Source organism: Pavona decussata, unplaced genomic scaffold (assembly GCF_977016875.1).
Source record: "Pavona decussata unplaced genomic scaffold, jaPavDecu1.1 SCAFFOLD_215, whole genome shotgun sequence".
Classification (NCBI taxonomy): domain Eukaryota; kingdom Metazoa; phylum Cnidaria; class Anthozoa; order Scleractinia; family Agariciidae; genus Pavona; species Pavona decussata.
Window position 1 is genome coordinate 1,990,001 of NW_028145620.1, and position 17,416 is coordinate 2,007,416.

At 40.2% G+C, this 17,416-nt stretch overlaps 2 protein-coding genes across 2 annotated transcripts in view; one reads left to right on the top strand and one right to left on the bottom strand.

Annotated features, from left to right (window-relative positions):
- Nucleotides 1-17,416, top strand: part of LOC146459961 (N-acetyllactosaminide beta-1,6-N-acetylglucosaminyl-transferase-like) — a 46,180-nt gene that overhangs the window by 20,089 nt on the left and 8,675 nt on the right. The window lies entirely within an intron of this gene.
- Nucleotides 13,514-15,868, bottom strand: LOC146459962 (uncharacterized). The gene is made up of 3 exons (XM_085088747.1): nt 15,485-15,868; nt 15,089-15,393; nt 13,514-14,600 (listed from the first exon to the last, which is right to left on the bottom strand). Exons 1-3 carry the CDS (start codon nt 15,866-15,868, stop codon nt 13,514-13,516), a joined length of 1,776 nt encoding a protein of 591 aa, XP_084944873.1.

Here is a 17,416-nt window from a genome sequence, read left to right on the forward strand (position 1 = left end):
AATTGAAACAGTACAGTTCTACTACCGGGTCTTCTGAATTTATTTTAGGCACTGTTCTGTCGTTTCCACGAGAATTCTGATAGGTTGTCATACATGTATACATTCTAAGCAACACTCCGAAGCTTACCTAATTTCGAACACGACAGTGTTAAAAAATAAAGCTTTCTCGGATTGCGTGCAAATTATTACTCTAAATTGCTGAAGCCAAACTTTGCTAAGTCAATCAATTTTTCCACCTGGGTAAACTTCAAATGGGATTCGTGAAATAGATTCCATGATATCAGCTCTCAACAACAATTTATTATAAGAGAAGACACTTTTTACAATGTTAGTTACCCACAATTAGCAAGAGCTATTCGAGGTGGGTAGCATTGATAGTTGTTTACATGCTCGAAAGGAACATCCATCACTTTTCAGCCCCACATTGTTGGATCAACTCGGAACAAACGTTGGTAAGTTAAAACGTCGTTGTACGTATAATTTTTAAAAGGGTTGAGGTAAAAAATTGTCAGCAACGTAACGTACCAAGAAACTGAGCTCTTGCTTTGAACTCTTGATCTTAAAAGTAGTTAATTAAGGAGTCGCCTTTTCGATCAAATTTTCACTTAAACGACGTCAACAGGTAAAGAGGTCACTCTTACGAGAATAACTAGCGTTCAAAGTCTCTAATTCATCGACAAAAGGCGATCTATACGTACCTCGGAATGAACACACACACAAAATAACGCTTGTTCTGCGGGGTCACTCTGGTGTTTCTTCTAGTGTTATGGAAAAGTGCGTGTGCATTTTGCTTTCATCTAGAAGTTGACTTGTTTTCTCCGGTGTAAATGTTGGACTCAATTTTCGGGTTCTTAGAGCCTCATCGAAAATCGCGAAACAATTAGTGTACCTGGTATCGCAGATTATAGGTGAAGAGAGACAATTTTTCTCACAACAGGACCGCACGCCAAATGCCACGGGATCTCATAATTTTGTCCACATAAGACTCCCTTACCGGGCTAAACGTTTTTCTTAACAAGTAAATATATCAGCGTTATTAAACCAATAGAGAGCAATGGTAGTGCCATAAATATACAAATTCTTCAAGCTTCACCATAATTAATGCATTAGTTATTGTACTGTGTTGGCAGTAACACTAGTGCGATCACTTTTCAGGATTTCACTCCAAGCTCACGTTGTCTTTTTTCATATCTTTCTTCTAACCGTGTCTCGGGGTTTTGATTTTTGATTATGACGCCTTTCCTGGCCACAAAGCGAAGAACCCTAGTGAGAGTATGTAAGGAGTGCTAGGAAAATTTCCTAGCATTTCTCTAAATAGTTCAGAAACTATTTCACATCAAGCCTGGTTCTCGATAATTCGCTGCCGTCATAACTAAATGGAGAATATTTCTGAGGTGATCCTAACCTGCGAGCAAGCTCTCGGGAGGCGGGGAGGAGGGAGTTAATTTTTAAATACTTGTGTTTTATTCCCCCCACCCCCAGCCCGACGAGAGCTTGCCCGCAGGCTAAAGGGCCGAGGCTCTACCGGGTAGTGAAATAGTAGTAAAGTAAAACTTATGCCCCGAAAATGAAAACACGGTTAACCGGTTCACCCAGTTATTTATGTTTTATTTTTAATTTGTTACGTTGGTTTTACCGAGAAGGTATAGTATAGAGTATAGTAATTTTTGTTTTGTGTCAGTTTTTTGTGTAATCCAATTGTCGTATGTGCTGTAGTAGTTCTATTTTTGTAGATTTTTATTGTAAATTAACAAAAACAACAGCAATAACAAAGGCAACAGAAAAAGAAAGCAAAATAAAACCGCATAAAAGGTAGCCGATTGCGTATAATCACAAAGTAACGTTAACTTCAGTGGCAACGTTCAAGCGAGCAATGAAAAATACTTTCTTGAACTTTTATCTTGTCAATATTTTATAAAACATGAGCTTCTTCGGCGACCTTGAAAAAAAAAACTTTTCTGAACTGCTCTAAACACTTAACGCAACTTCCACTACGCTATGATTTAAATACAGTCATTGCAAACCTAGAGAACTTATCAATTTGGCACTCGACTTGAGACAATAAGTTTTACAAAATCAACTCTACCTAACTAAAATACTACACGCAGAGCAACTCACCGATTCAACTCACATTCATTGTAGCTGAATCAAAATTTTCACTACACCAGGACGATTCCATTCTCTTTCCTTTCCTTTCGGTAAATGTTGAGAGACTTTACCGAACTTTTTAGTGAGCGTTTTCCCCCAAAACAACGAAAAAATCGAAGAAAAGATTGCCTTGTTGTTGGGATTAAACTTTCGATGCCAAGCGGACGGGTAACGGGTAATCCCGAGCGGGGAAGATAGCTCCATCTTGCCCGCTCGGGTAGCCAATCACAGCGCAGGATTTGACTCATCTTGCCCGCTCGCGGAGCCAGCCATATAATAAACGTATTTATTTTATCAAAAATGCAAGATTATTACTCAACTTGGTTAGCCATAATCAAAAAATTGACTTCAGTTCATACTAAATTCAACCGTTATAAAAGCAATCGGCTTATCACATGTTAACAACACAAAAGATCCGACAAGGTGTATATAAGCTCAATATGAAAGCAGTTTAAAAATTTAACTCCCGAAGTTACAAACCACAACGACCTTAAAAGATATCCATAAAAAGCTCAACTAAAAAAAAAGGATTAAATATATTAAAACTTGTGGAATATTTGTGATCAATGACGACGGAAACGGATTGATTTCGCAAAGCAGTATATTTACATTTTTTTTTATGTTAACCACAATCACACAGCAAGGTACCGTTTTGTGAGTAATTTTAATTACAGTGGCCGTGAAGTCTCAAAAGAGATTGGAATCACTTGAACATTCATCAGAAATCTTCAGAGTGATACTCGACACTGTTTAATGGAAGGGACACCGTTGATACGATACAAAAATCACTGTACTAAAACCAAAAGCACCTGATAAATTAACTGAGATCCGTCATAATTCACTTGTAGCTGAGAAATGGCCGAAATTTTAGCTGATAGCTAAACAATGGCCTAATTTTTAACTGCTAGCTGAGAATCTAGCACCCCAATACAGACCCAGCGAGCTGTATTTTAATTCAAACTATACTCACGCAAAATTTAGCCATCTTGGCTTAAGTTTCTCAGCCGTCAGTTAAAAAGACCTTCATATGGTGGGATATGCGAGGCGGCTCTCCGCGAAAGGGGAAACTTTTATCTCCCTCGTAAATGCTAGTATTTTTAAAGGTGGCAAAAGTAGGCTGTGAACTGAAAAGGTAGCAATTAAATCCAAGTATAAGAACAGAAATTACAACGTAACCTTTCAAGAATACTAAAGAGCGGTGGTTCTACAGTGGCAGGGATATAGTTCGTCAAAATTGGTACGTGAGAGCTAGTCACTAGTCACACCACTGCCATATAATTCTTTCCTGTGTCTTACTAGATGGTAAGGGGACTATAGAAACAAGGCTGGTGTATGCACGCACACTGAGTTTCAAACTTAAAGTCATAGTCGTACTGGAGCTTGCACTATCTACCGCTGCTGGGCGGTCGAAAGTAACCGCACCTGGCTCTACAGTAATAAACCTGACGAAGCCAGGGTTTAAAGAACATCCTAGTTACAATTTTGGTCGAGACGGTTTCTGTTGAGAAAGTTATTAATACTGATTGTTCATAAATAATTCGTTTGAATACTTTGGCCACAGCAGGGATGACAGATAAAGGACGGTAATTTCTGGGATCACTGCGTTTCCCAGTGTTTTTATATAATGGTGTAAACATGGCAGCTTTCTATTCGTTAGGGAATATGTCTGTCACCAACGATTGAAGAGATTTGCATACTGAAATAGGGCACTCTCGAAGAAAATTTAGCAGAGATATAATTGTCTACTTCGATTGCTATTGATTTGCATATCTTTGACAAGAAAGGAGCGAGAAAACACTTGTGGGAGTTCCTTTTTTATTTTATCAGAGGCATTGCCAAAGCAGTAAAGCAAAAGTCAAATACCTAAAATAACTGTCCTACTGACCAGATTGAATGTGTTATGACGTCAGCAGTTTCGCTTTGCTTGTTAGATTTTTGACTATTAAAGTCGATTTCATTTATTACAGGCTTATTCGATCCGAGGAAAGTTAGATTTTAAAAACCTTCCCAAGTATTACGTTGATAACCTGAAGGCATTGTTGTTATAATTATAAGCCTATTTCGCGAACGTAAAATCACTGTTTATCTGGTTTGTTAAGGCTGGTTCTCATATAATCGCTACGATCGTTACGATCGCTATTATCGCTGCAAAATGCGACCAGCGATCCCAGCGATGATAACGATCGTAACGATTGTTTTGATTCTCATATGATCGCTACGATCGCTAACATGTTTCTGAAGTTATATTTTTGTGTTGAATTATGGGATACAAAGTCCAATGTTGTAATGACTTATGGCGGGGATATTTCCAGTCGCTACGATTGCTACGATCGCAGAAACCAATTCAGAAACCAATTCAGAAACCAACTCATATGGTCGTTTCAGTGATCGCTATGATCGCTACGATCGCGCAACACCGATCGCTACGATCGTCGAGATAGAAATTTTTCCATGTCAGCGATCGTGATCGCTGTGATCGCTACGATCATTAAGATCGCTATGACTGCCGAACAGAGCGAATCTCATATGATCGCTGGTCGCATTTTGCGGCGATCGTAGCGATCGTAGCGATTATATGAGAACCAGCCTTTATGGTTCTAAAACGTTTCCAGTCCGAATGAATCATTAGTTCTAACAGCTTTCCTTTTGAGGCGATCGCTAACTGAAAGTTCATCCTTCTTATCTCGTGAGTTATGCGTTTTTCCATAGTATTTTCAACCTCTTGACATCAATTTCTGGTTAATGTGATATACGAATTGACTGTTAATGAGCAAAAAATCTTTGCTTTGCTAGTAAAGTCTCCTCGCCGTTCATTGTCACGCTGAGTCGCTCAGTCAAAATTTGTAAATTGATTATTAATCGTTTGAGAAGCTGTGATATCATAAACGCGTACACTAAAATGAATGGCGCTAGCCTGATCAGATCCCAGATCCAAAAGACAAACTGTTTTTCAAACTAGATTTAAACGACTTAGCTTCAAGTTTTTTCCAAAGATAATACGATTATTTGGAAGCACTTTAGCTACGTGTTACAGTCATTTGTATTTCCAAGTTATTTAAGATTTAAATTACGTCCTGCATAGAACCTTATTCAATATAAATGTGGATTTAATGGCCTTAAAAATTGACGTAGCAACTTTGGGGTAAAACAAAACATTTACTTTATGACACACTGAAGCTACATACAGTGATGACTATCTTTTCAGGCATATATGGTCAGCCGTGGTCCAGTCAGTTTGAAACGTGTCGTCAGAGACCTTCACCCGGAGTTAATTACAATTTCTACCTCATTATTACTTATACGTGTCGCCATAGTGTTGTCAGTCTCATGACATCAATTTTTACGTCAATGAAAAATACAAATTAATCATAAAATCGGTGTTTTGCCGGTTAGTTGCCTGCTCGTTCATTGAGGCACTGGGTTGCCCAGTCAAAATTTCTACGTTAATGTTCGACAAATAAAGAAGCCTCGACTGTGCTCTGTTCTGTTGTAAAGGACGCAGGAAGCGGCTAGAGCACGAAAGAAGTGTAAGGGAAAACACGAGACGTAGTCCAGTGTTTCTCCCTACTTCTTTAGTACTCAAGCCGCTTCGTAAGTGCTTTACAACAGAACAGGGTACAGTCGAGCCTTCTTTATTCGTTTTATGATAAAGAATCATTTTATTTCCCCACACTCCACACATTCACCCTCATTTTCTAAAAAAAAATCATTTTCCAAACGAACACAAGTGGCGTCAGCGTGCATCTGTACTCTTATAAGGCACGGTAAGCCAATCACAATCGTTGTTAGAATGGTTCGAGTGATTTGATTGGTTGAACAAGACGAAAGCTGTCAAACATGTCAAAGCGAAGCATCAAAGTGAACAAACGTTGCATGGTTCGAATGTACCAGCGCTTCTTCATAGTTTTTCCAATTTAAAAATCAGGATGAAAAAGTGAATGTTCAGTGAAATCCGTTGGATTTGTGGTTCGTGAAAATCTGGACGTTATTAACATGACAATTCGAAAACAAACTGCTGGTATTGAACCAACTGCTGCGCTATGTTCTGTGAATGAACAACAGTCGAATAAACGGGAACAAGAGGATTGCTCGAACTGTTGACACGGTAAGGAAAAACTGGGCTGCTGTGACTGCTGTGGCCTCCCAATCAATGCCCCGGAGAGGATATTTGAAGAAGCTGTTAGTTGTCCACTCGAAGGGCGAGCGTTGCAATTTCTGAGGCTTGCTTCACTGCGGTGAGCGGAGATGGCCGTGATGTGCCGTGATGGAACTTGCGCGTATTCGCTAGCTAATTAAATTTTCAGTTTTCTCTACTTTTTGTTGGATTTTTTCTACACGAAAATATAGCAAACGAGCGTTTATATATTTTACATCTTTCGTTCAAAAACTTGAGCTGTCTATTTTATGTTATCTTTGGTGTTTTTCGTCTCTGCGTTCGTCCTAATGTCGTCAATTTCGGCGGTTGACATGTTTGCAAATCTCTGTTTGTTTATGTTTCTACTTGGCTGTGTGTTTTAGTCGCCAACGTTTTCGGAAACTTCACTTTCAATCACCGTGTTATTTGTACTGTTACGCACAGGATGTTTTATATCCATTAAAGCTAAGAGCTGGTTTTCGTTTTCTAGGTTATATAAGACGTCTAGGTAAAAAAAAAATAATTATTATAAATAAATAAATAAATAAATAAATGAAACCGAGAGAGAAGCTCAGGCATTTCACAAACGGGCTGATGGCGTGACACCGTTGCTCCGTGCATCTGTATTCTGATAAAGCGCGCTGTTTCAACCAATCAGCGCGCGTGTTAAACGTCGGACTGTGATTTCCTTTGTCTCTCGCTAAATAAATGTTTTAGTGTCCGCGCTAGTATGAACTTTCGAGAAGAAATTCATGGTTACTATAATATTACATTGCATATGAACTACATTTCGCGTACAAATACTTTTGAAATGGCGCGGGCCTGAAATTCTTTTTCAGCGTAAAACCAACATTTGGACGCCCTTTAGTTTCATGTTACAGTAATTTGAATTGTATTTCTACCTCTAAATTACTGCATAGAGCCTTATTCCAGCTGTAGTGTAATGGCGAGTTAAGAGTGAATGTCAGTAAAAATCGAAGAAAATTAAAAAAAAAATGTGGCCACGGTCAAAAAATCGATTTCGCTCATACTTTGTCAGTTTGAAGGCCTAGGTAAGTAAGTAGAGGATATAAGGTTAGCTTTTGGAAATATTCCATATAACGGAAACCATGAAAAACGGTGAGAACTCGAGATTTTGCAATTTTCAGCTTCTCAGGCGGCGGACGGTTACTATAACTATAACTAACTACTATACTACTAGAAATACGTGACTCGCAAAACCTCGCGATGCTGGGGCTGGGTGGAAAGCCCTCTTTACTCGTATTGTAGCATCAAACGAGGAGATTAAAAGGCGCATAAGATTTTTTTTTTTTGATGAGCATGGTGTTTTCGTAGTTCCACGGGCTAGTTTGCGGTTGAAAATCTATTTGTGACGCGACGCAATGTACAACGGGCGTGCAGCGCTGCCGTGTTCGATGAATTTATTTCCCACGGAAAATTATTTACCGCGGCCACAAAACGTGTAATTTCTTTAATGCAATCTTTCACAAAAAAGATTTCTAAAAGAAAGGGAAAAGATTCTGGAGAGATAGTTCTGTATCCAGTGAATATTGATAAACATTGCAGTTGAAATTTGATCATGCACGCATATTTTTTTCGATGTATGCAAATTTTGCTCCAGACGACGCCAGACAGTCTGACGTCATTGTGCGGACACCTTCAAAGATATAAACATATACACATATATATATATAACTAGAAATACGTGACTCGCAAAACCTCGCGAAGCGGGGGCTGGGTGGAAAGCCCTCTTTACTCGTATTGTAGCATCAAACGAGGAGATTAAGAGGCGCATAAGAATTTTTTTTTGATGAGCATGGTGTTTTCGTAGTTCCACGGGCTAGTTTGCGGTTGAAAATCTATTTCTGACGCGACGTGATGTACAACGGGCATGCAGCGCTGTCGTGTTCGATGAATTTATTTCCCACGGAAAATTATTGACCGCGGTCACAAAACGTGTAATTTCTTTAATGCACTCTTTCACAAAAAAGATTTCTAAAAGAAAGGGAAAAGATTCTGGAGAGATAGTTCTGTGTCCAGTGAATATTGATGAACATTGCAGTTGAAATTTGATCATGCACGCATATTTTTTTCCATGTATGCAAATTTTGCTCCAGACAACGCCAGACAGTCTGACGTCATTGTGCGGACACCTTCAAAGATATAAACATATATAGACATATACTAGAAATACGTGACTCGCAAAACCTCGCGAAGCTGGGGCTGGGTGGAAAGCCCTCTTTACACGTATTGTAGCATCAAACGAGGAGATTAAAAGGCGCATAAGATTTTTTTTTTATGAGCATAGTGTTTTCGTAGTTCCACGGGCTAGTTTGCGGTTGAAAATCTATTTCTGTCGCGACGTAATGTACAACGGGCGTGCAGCGCTGTCGTGTTCGATGAATTTATTTCCCACGGAAAATTATTTACCGCGGCCACAAAGCGTGTAATTTCTTTAATGCACTATTTCACAAAAAAAGATTTCTAAAAGAAAGGGAAAAGATTCTGAAGAGATAGTTCTGTATCCAGTGAATATTGATGAACATTGCAGTTGAAATTTGATCATGCACGCATATGTTTTTCGGTGTATGCAAATTTTGCTCCAGACAACGCCAGACAGTCTGACGTCATTGTGCGGACACCTTCAAAGATATAAACATATATCAACATATATATCTATATAACTAGAAATACGTGACTCGCAAAACCTCGCGAAGCTGGGGCTGGGTGGAAAGCCCTCTTTACTCGTATTGTAGCATCGAATGAGGAGATTAAAAGGTTTCTGAACATAGCAACTATTTTGATGAGCATGGTCTTTTCGTAGTTCCACAGGCTAGTTTGCGGTTTGCGGTTAAAAATCTATTTCTGACGAGATGAAATGTACAACGGGCGTACAATGCTGTCGTGTTCGATGAATTTATTTCCCACGGAAAATTATTTTACCGCGGCCACAAAACGTGTAATTTCTTCAATGCAATCTTTCACAAAAAAGATTTCTGGAAGAAAGGGAAAAGATTCTGGAGAGATTGATCTGGATCCAGGGAATATTGATTAAATTTTATCCGACACGCAAACTTTCCCGATGTATGCAAATTTTGCTGCAGACGACGCCAGACAACCTGACGTCATTCATACTTTGTTTTTCACCGTTGCTAGGCAATATGCGGACACCTTCACGGAAATATATAAACATACATACATACATACATATATATAAATATATGTTCGGCTCGAATTTTCACGGCTTAGCTCCCGAGCGCGGCCTTCGGCGGGCCTTCGGCCCGACAAATTTATTAACCTCGCTACGCTCGGGCCTTCGGCCCTCGCTTCGCGAGGAAATATATTTTTCGCTCGAATTCGCGCGGCTTAGCTCCGCTCGGGCCGGCTCGGCCCGACAAATTTATTAACCTCGCTACGCTCGGGCCTTCGGCCCTCGCTTCGCGAGGAATAACTAGTGGTAATCAGAGATTAGTGAGATGCGTTCGACCATTTGGGAAAAGAAAGTTACATTAACTGCCAGATATTTTTCACATGTTTATTTAAATCGCAAAAAAATGTTATCATTGTATAACCCAGTGTTTATAATATAATGGATATTTGGTGCGCTTGCTTGTCGGGTTTGACCTTCTCTTCACGTTTGGTTTGCTTGCTTGTCGAATTTTGGAGTGTTCTTCCTTGCTGTGTGGACTGTTATCAGGGAAGATGCGTTGTTTACTTTTGAAGTTAGAGTTACTGGCATTTGGAATCTTGCGAAAGCATATCGATATGTTCATTTCCTTCGTTTGTTGCAGGAGTTGAGTTTCACGTTAATAGAGGAATAGAAGCCAAAAGATTGATAATTATATAATAAATAAATAAATAAATAAATAACTAAACAACTTAATAAATAAATAAACAACTAAATAAATAAATAGCTAAAATATACTAAATGAAAGAAAAAATATATAAAAATATATTTGCTGCGTAAGCAGTACGCAACGCGAGATTATACTTTATTGAACTTGAATCTTTTGAATGAAAACTTCGAAAAAAGCATTTCGTTATTTTAAAGCGTACAACATTTGCGGTAGAATTCGGCAAGGAACCGGGGAAACTTCAACGTGGCCGTCCATATGCCATTGCCTTTGAGCAGACATTGAAAGCCGCCACGAGACATCTTCGGCGTGGCGTTACAAATTTGCATAAATATTATTGAGATCATCTCAAAAGGCAAAGTCACGTTTTCTCCATTTTCTATCAACTGATTCAGATTGTAACCGTGTCTTCCACTGATAGATGACTGGATAACTTGTTCACTAAACCCAGTTTAACAGTGAATGAAGCGAAACTAAAATATTGCGACTTTTTGGCCGCTATTAATTCACAAGCCGAGAATTGAAACACGCGCGATCGCTTTTAACCTCGCTAAACCAGTACGCTGCACATAATTATGCTTTAATCTTTTGAATCAAACCTTCGAAAACAGCATTTCCTTGATTAGAATACGCACAATACTTTCGCTTGTAATTAGCAAAGAAGCGAGAAAACGCTTGAAGAGCGAACTCTTTCCAGCTCGAGCATACACGTGCGCACATCCATCGCTCCAACAAAATTAAAAACGCAAACAAAGTTGGCGGCTGTCTCGCAGAGTTGGTCCCAGTAAAACGGAACCGAACTGTGGCCGTTTCACTACAAGAAACCAACGTTGCCTTGCAATAACAAAAACTGGGTACCACCGAGTGCTTGCAATCCCTTATAATCGAATGACTCGATAAAGTGTTTGCCATTGCAACTTCACCAATTCGTTTCACTCGCACTAAGAATGTTGCTTTTCTCGAAACAAATCATGGCCATTTGCCGAGCTACACAACTCGGCAACTTTTTGCTTTGGTGACCACAAATCATGGCCATTTGCCGATCGACATAACTCGGTAAGTAAATTATTTGCCGAGCTACACATCTCCGAAAGTAAATGTAATATATTTTGCTGAAACTACGCAACTTGTCTCTTGATTTAGTCAGCGCAAGGCAGCGTTGGTTTCTTGTGGTGAAACGGGTAAACAACACTACGCTGAACTTATCCTTGTGTCTTCGCAGTCGTACACACTTCGTGAAGGCGTTGATAAATCTAAATTTCACCCGAAAGTATTTTTTTCTAACTTAAACAACGCAACTTCCCTAACGAAGCACAGCCGTCCAGCCAGCACACCAAAAACGATGCAAGAACGTGAAACTCCACTCCCGCTGAAACGAAGGAACTGAACATCGATAAGCTTTCGCAATAATTTCGCAAGATTCCAAATGCCAGTAACTCTAACTTCAAGCGTAGACAACACAACTTATCTGATAACAGTCCACACAGCCAGAAGCACAGTCCAGAATTCGACAAGCAAGCACACCAAACGCCTAGAAAGGGTCAAACTCCCAAGCAAGCACACCAACAAGCACGCAAAACGTGACACTTGACATTAAAAGATGGCTCTAGCGCGAAAACGAGGGGGCGACTCTTATGCGAAAACGAGACTAAAAACATGGCTCTAGCGCGAAAACGAGGTCAGAGTCGTCATAAGTTCGCACCAGTTTCCCGGCCGACAGATGCCCCTGCAAAACTCAAGCGGGGGGGCTATTTGGGTGTCCTTACAGCAATCTCGAAAAGTTCTGCATAGCCGTACACAGGCACACCAACTCAAAAGACACAGGACGCAAAAACGAAATTAGGCTTGCGTTCTCCTTCGTCGAACGCAAATATATTTTTCGCTCGAATTCGCGCGGCTTAGCTCCGCTCGGGCCGGCTCGGCCCGACAAATTTATTAACCTCGCTTCGCGAGGAATAAATTAACTCCTCGGCCAAAGTTTGTACAAAAAGGGATTTAAACTATTTTCAACGTTTAAAACGTTTTAAAAAATATATTGATGTTAAATACATGTATTGTCTAAAATTAAATCTCACTCGCTCCCTAATGCATAAGCGACTTTGGTTACAATAACAAAGAGATATTACTTAACGATGTGCCAGATTCCTCGGTTAACTTGCTGAAGAAATAGAAAATAACTTGATCGCAATACAACCCGGAACATTTTAAATTAATTATATTAAGGCCGCGGTGGATACGTTGACCATGAATATATTCATTAGGCAAAATATTGGCAGGGGTACCACTTTTAAAATCCTAAAATCACGAGCAGTTCAAAGCCGATTTCGCCAAAACTTAGCAGACGTATTGGAGAATGATTAAAGTGCACTATGATCGTTTTATAATGTATAGATGGCGTCTTAGGGCAATACAGAAAGTAACTTAAATTAAATTTGTTAAAAACGTGATTTTGTGTCCAGGTTTTCTCCTCCACGAAGACGCAGAGAAATTTGATTTTACCACTGAGTGATCTATTACAACATCTATTGTGTCATATCATAGCCGGATTTTTTAACTTCAAGCTTCTTAAGAAATGTTTGCCCTTAAAGGCGCAAAATCTATCATGCTAAAATTCAAAGGCTTCAATCTTACCTTCTAAGGCTTATTTTAAAATTCGGCCCATGATATGACAATCTACAATATGCCTAGTTTATCATCTTGCCGTGTCAACTCGTGAAATTGTCTGTCCGCGCTATATTCTTGGACACAAAAGTGCTTGTTTTTACGCTTCCGAAGGCTTTCTGAGCAAACACGAGGGAGCTGATTAATTCAAACCTGGATTATGGTAATTTTCATAGATAAGTGCACGCAGAAATCAACAATACTTTGAAATTCACTGCATATATATTAAAACGCACGGCCTTGCGGCGTTTTGCAAGTAGTAGCTGGCGACATGCAGTAAGGATTTTTTGATCAGCTCAATTTTATTACTACCAGTGGTAATTACAAAAACTCATTTTTGTGTCAAATAATGGCAACGATATTTCAACCTATCGTACGTGCATGTCCAAAGAGCTCGCCGACATGCACATGTACAGGTAGTTACATAGTTTTTGTTATTGATTGTTAATTGGTCTTCGTCCATCGAAAATTTCACAATTATTTCAATTTACAAACCTGCAAAAAAGTAACTTAATCAGTAAGATTTTAAACGTTATACAATAATTAGTTATATTTTGCAAGCATTGTTCTTTTTTCGCACTAGATAAAGAAACTTGAAAAAAAACGAGAAACACAAATCTCTGTTAGAAAAACTCTTATATTACACGGTGACCATCGCCGGACATAATACAAATCTAAACGAAGATAGAAACAATACATAATACTACAGTCAAGCCTAGATCTTTGCCCTCTTGTTGTTTGCGGTACCACCGTTGTCTCTAGCTTTTCTTTTCCTTGCTTCTGTCGTCACGGTGCTAGGCTCTCTAATTGGTAAGCCCTGCGGGTGTCGGGGTGATGCCGTCTCGGGAAGCAGGCAATTAAAATAGAACCACTTGAGATTTGGGAACATCTTTCTCTCCCAAAATGCTGCATCATATTCGATTCGTTCCACATGAAGTCCAGATGGTGTCCAGACTACATAATCACACCATTTGTAGCCTGTAATGTGCAATTGTCCCTGAACTTGGTAAAAATGATTGTGATTCTTCTTGAGCGCCAATTGCCCATTCGGCTTTACTTCCAGGGGGAAATTCTTAATCTCCATTGGAGTGTATGCTTTGCCTGTCTTACGTGTAGCTGAATACGGACATTTAACTTCCACAAGGCCTTTGCGGGAGGGGCTCCCCTTCAATACAACAATTCCGTCGGGAGAAGCAGCAAGGTATCCATGCTCACTACAAATAAATAACCCGGCTTGTTGAACCGAATTCCCAGATTCTTTGCAATACTCTTCTAAGGCTATTTTTTCGTTTTCTGTTCCCCATCGTAAAGACTCGCTTGAGATTGGCCGAGGATAAAGTATTTCCACCACCAGCCTTGCGCACGGTGTTGATTTCCTCCGTTTACAGATTTCTCCAAATCTTGATGCGGTTAGACGCTGTTTCCGTAGTTGGTGCCACAGTGGACAATTACTTTGACCCCTCGTTTGAAGCTCCATTCTTATTATTTCCTCCGGGGACAAGTTCGCTCGTTTTGAGTTCTCTTCGCACAGTTTATGAAGTTCGTTGGGATCAATATCCTCATGTGACGCGTTGAGTCCATAATCATTTGAAGGGCCCGTAGTTGACTGTGTTACTTTCGATTTCCTACGAATTTCCTTGTAATGTTCAGAGGCCTGTCGTTTTTGATCTTTTGCTCTTGTCTTTTCGATGCTGTCGCAATATGCCTCCAACACCGGACCTGCTTTCTGGCAGTTGCCCCGCTCCCATACCTCGGAATGCCAACCGGCTCCGTGCTGATAACAAAGGCCCGCTCCGTAACATCTGTGCAAATACGAAAACGCTTAATGTTAGGCTAACTCTGCAAACAGAAAATAGCTTGCGATACTGGACACAAGAAAGTATTCTGATATGTATTTTCTCGGGAATACGTACTTTAAGGCAGAGATTCACACATTCACGTGATTGCAAGGCTCCTTTAAAATTCACCCAAACTCCGTAAACTTTTTAAATATATAGTAGATAACCGAAATATACTCATAAAAGAGCTACACGAACAATCAGAGGACGCGTTATGTCACAAAACGGAAAATATACTTACCGTTTAAAATATGCCTGGTATACTACATATCTTGATTTTTGATTAGTTAACAGGGTATGGTATCTGGCTAATGTACTACGGACGACAAGTATGGTAGGCTCACGCGTCGTTTTTTGCATTGTATGTAGCAGATGATATTAAGATATTTAACTTAATAGTATATGCTCTGCTATAAATTAGAAAATAAAAACTTAAAAAAATACTTTAGTACCTGTTCTCAAATGATCCTCGTTGTATCCGATTGACTTGTTTCCCACCGTTAAATTTTGCGTTTATAGACATGTATGTCTCAGCCATGTTGCTTGTTTTGTTTGTCACAAGTTGTGCTGCGAGACTGACTATACGATCTCCTTTCTTCAGAACTTCATTCATAAGCCCCGTAGGTAGCTTGTCGATAAGATACTGACCACCCAGACGTGCATTTTCTTCATCCTCTTCGTTGATGTCATCGTTGGCCAATCCATCAATCTGATCAGCGATTTCATACAATGTAGGCAGATCGTCGTTTCTCCCCTCCTGTGAAGTGAATTCCGTCAAAACGTTGACCTGAAATAGCACTGGTGACGTCGGTTTCTTGTTGTTCGCTGGCAATTCTTGTTGAAAGTACGTCACAGTTCCCAGCAACTGAAGCCTGCTTGACTTTACAAAATGCAACGCTGCAGTTTCTGTGATCACCAAACACATGGTATGGCCCGTTTCTTAGATCTCGCCGTAAGGCATCCGCATTTCCGGTAGCTGAATGCATCCGTATAGCGGCTCTTGCACCAGCGGCAATTTTCTTAATTTTCATTTTTGACAGGCCATTTCTTCCTTTCCACTCAGAATGTGACTCAACTAAGTCGTGCAAAGACTGTCGGTAACATCTTACAGCGTGATTCGCACACTCGATCTTTTTAACACGCCTGCCATATATCGGGACACTATCGATAATGGACCTATGTACACTGCTATCTCCGTCAGCGATGAGCCCAGTATAGCGTAGACCATGCATGTTTTCACTTTGTTTGAATCCCTCTACGATGATATCCTTTTCCATAGACGAAGATGAATGTTCCCAGTTTTTGTTTTTGCATTGTCTGCAATGGCACAAATGCTACAATATTTGTTCTGTACCCCCAGATATAGTAACTTCTTTGTACGCTCTCCTATAATAACTGCCACGCCCGAATTGGCAGAGTAGCGATGCTGGTGACTTCTCATCGACCACCCTCCATCGGCGATGACGTTGATGGCTGGTACTCCTTCATCCATGTTACCTGCCGCCATTGCCAGCCGTTTTTCTTCTTTTCCAGATTCGATCAGGTCGGCAGTTATCGCTTGTTTCCATAAGCTTCCGATTTGTTCTTCTATCTTCAGAAAGGTTTTCTTATCTGGTGACGGAATGTCCAGAACAGACAGGATCTCGTTCATATTAGCATGTCCACCACCAGTTGCCATAAACCCCCACACGGCGGCAACGTTTATGCTGTGTCGCATCTGTCCACCTGGCCCTTTTGACTTGGGTTGCGCTTCCACTGCGAGCGACATTCCACATCCACTGCATTTGAATTGGATTACACAAGCTAAGCCTTTCCGTTCAATTTCCTGCTCCAAACGAGGAGTACCCTTACAAGGACAAACTGAGGCATGATCAATTACCCCTTGAAGCGATCTTCCAAAGTGGCCAATATTAACTATTCGGTTGCCTTTTAAATTTAGCGCTGGAATTGATTTCTTCTTCTTTGAACTGGACTTGCCAGTTTCACTAGTCGATCCTTCACGTTGCGCGAGTAATTTGTCTTGCACTCGTCTCAGCGCCAGTGCTGTGGACGTTTTCTTCGCACCCTGTTTACGCAGTCTACCACTCTTTCGATATTGCCTCCCTCTCGCCGACCTCACCATTTTCGAACGAAAGACACGTGCATGAATATTGCTGGATTTACATTTCGTCGCAAATTTCTCTGGTTCGCATAATTGATACATTTTTATCGTGTCCTGTCATGATGTACACAATCTCCCGAAGCGGACAGAGAGGAGAAGAAATTAATTTTTTTGAAACTCTAACATGTTTATTTTTTGTCACCGTACAGCTTACATTTTGAATCAGTATATCTATATAGTTGTTTTTTAGCCTTTAAGGTTTGCTGTTGTTTATAAAAACCAAATGCAGACTTCTGACAAAGAAACTTGCTGCGCTCAAACGGCCTATTTTAGTAATGCACAAAAAGTTCGTGCTACGCGAAATAAATCACGTGCGATTATTGAGGCAGAACAGAATATTTTTAGAGACATTTTCATGAATATTTCGCTTTTTGTCGGTTTTAGTCGTTTGACTTCGTGCATATTATTTAAATAAATACATTCTGATAAGAATCCTGTCCACCGCGGCCTTAAGGAACAGAACCTTAATCATCCTTCGATAACCACCGACCGGTTAGCCCCCCCCCCCCCCCCGGAGGGGGAAGTAAAAAAATTTAATACGGGAGGCTCCGCCCTACCCTTTCATATACCTGAAGTGTCAAAAAGGTACCCCTTTCGGGTGGAGCCTCCCCGTATAGGC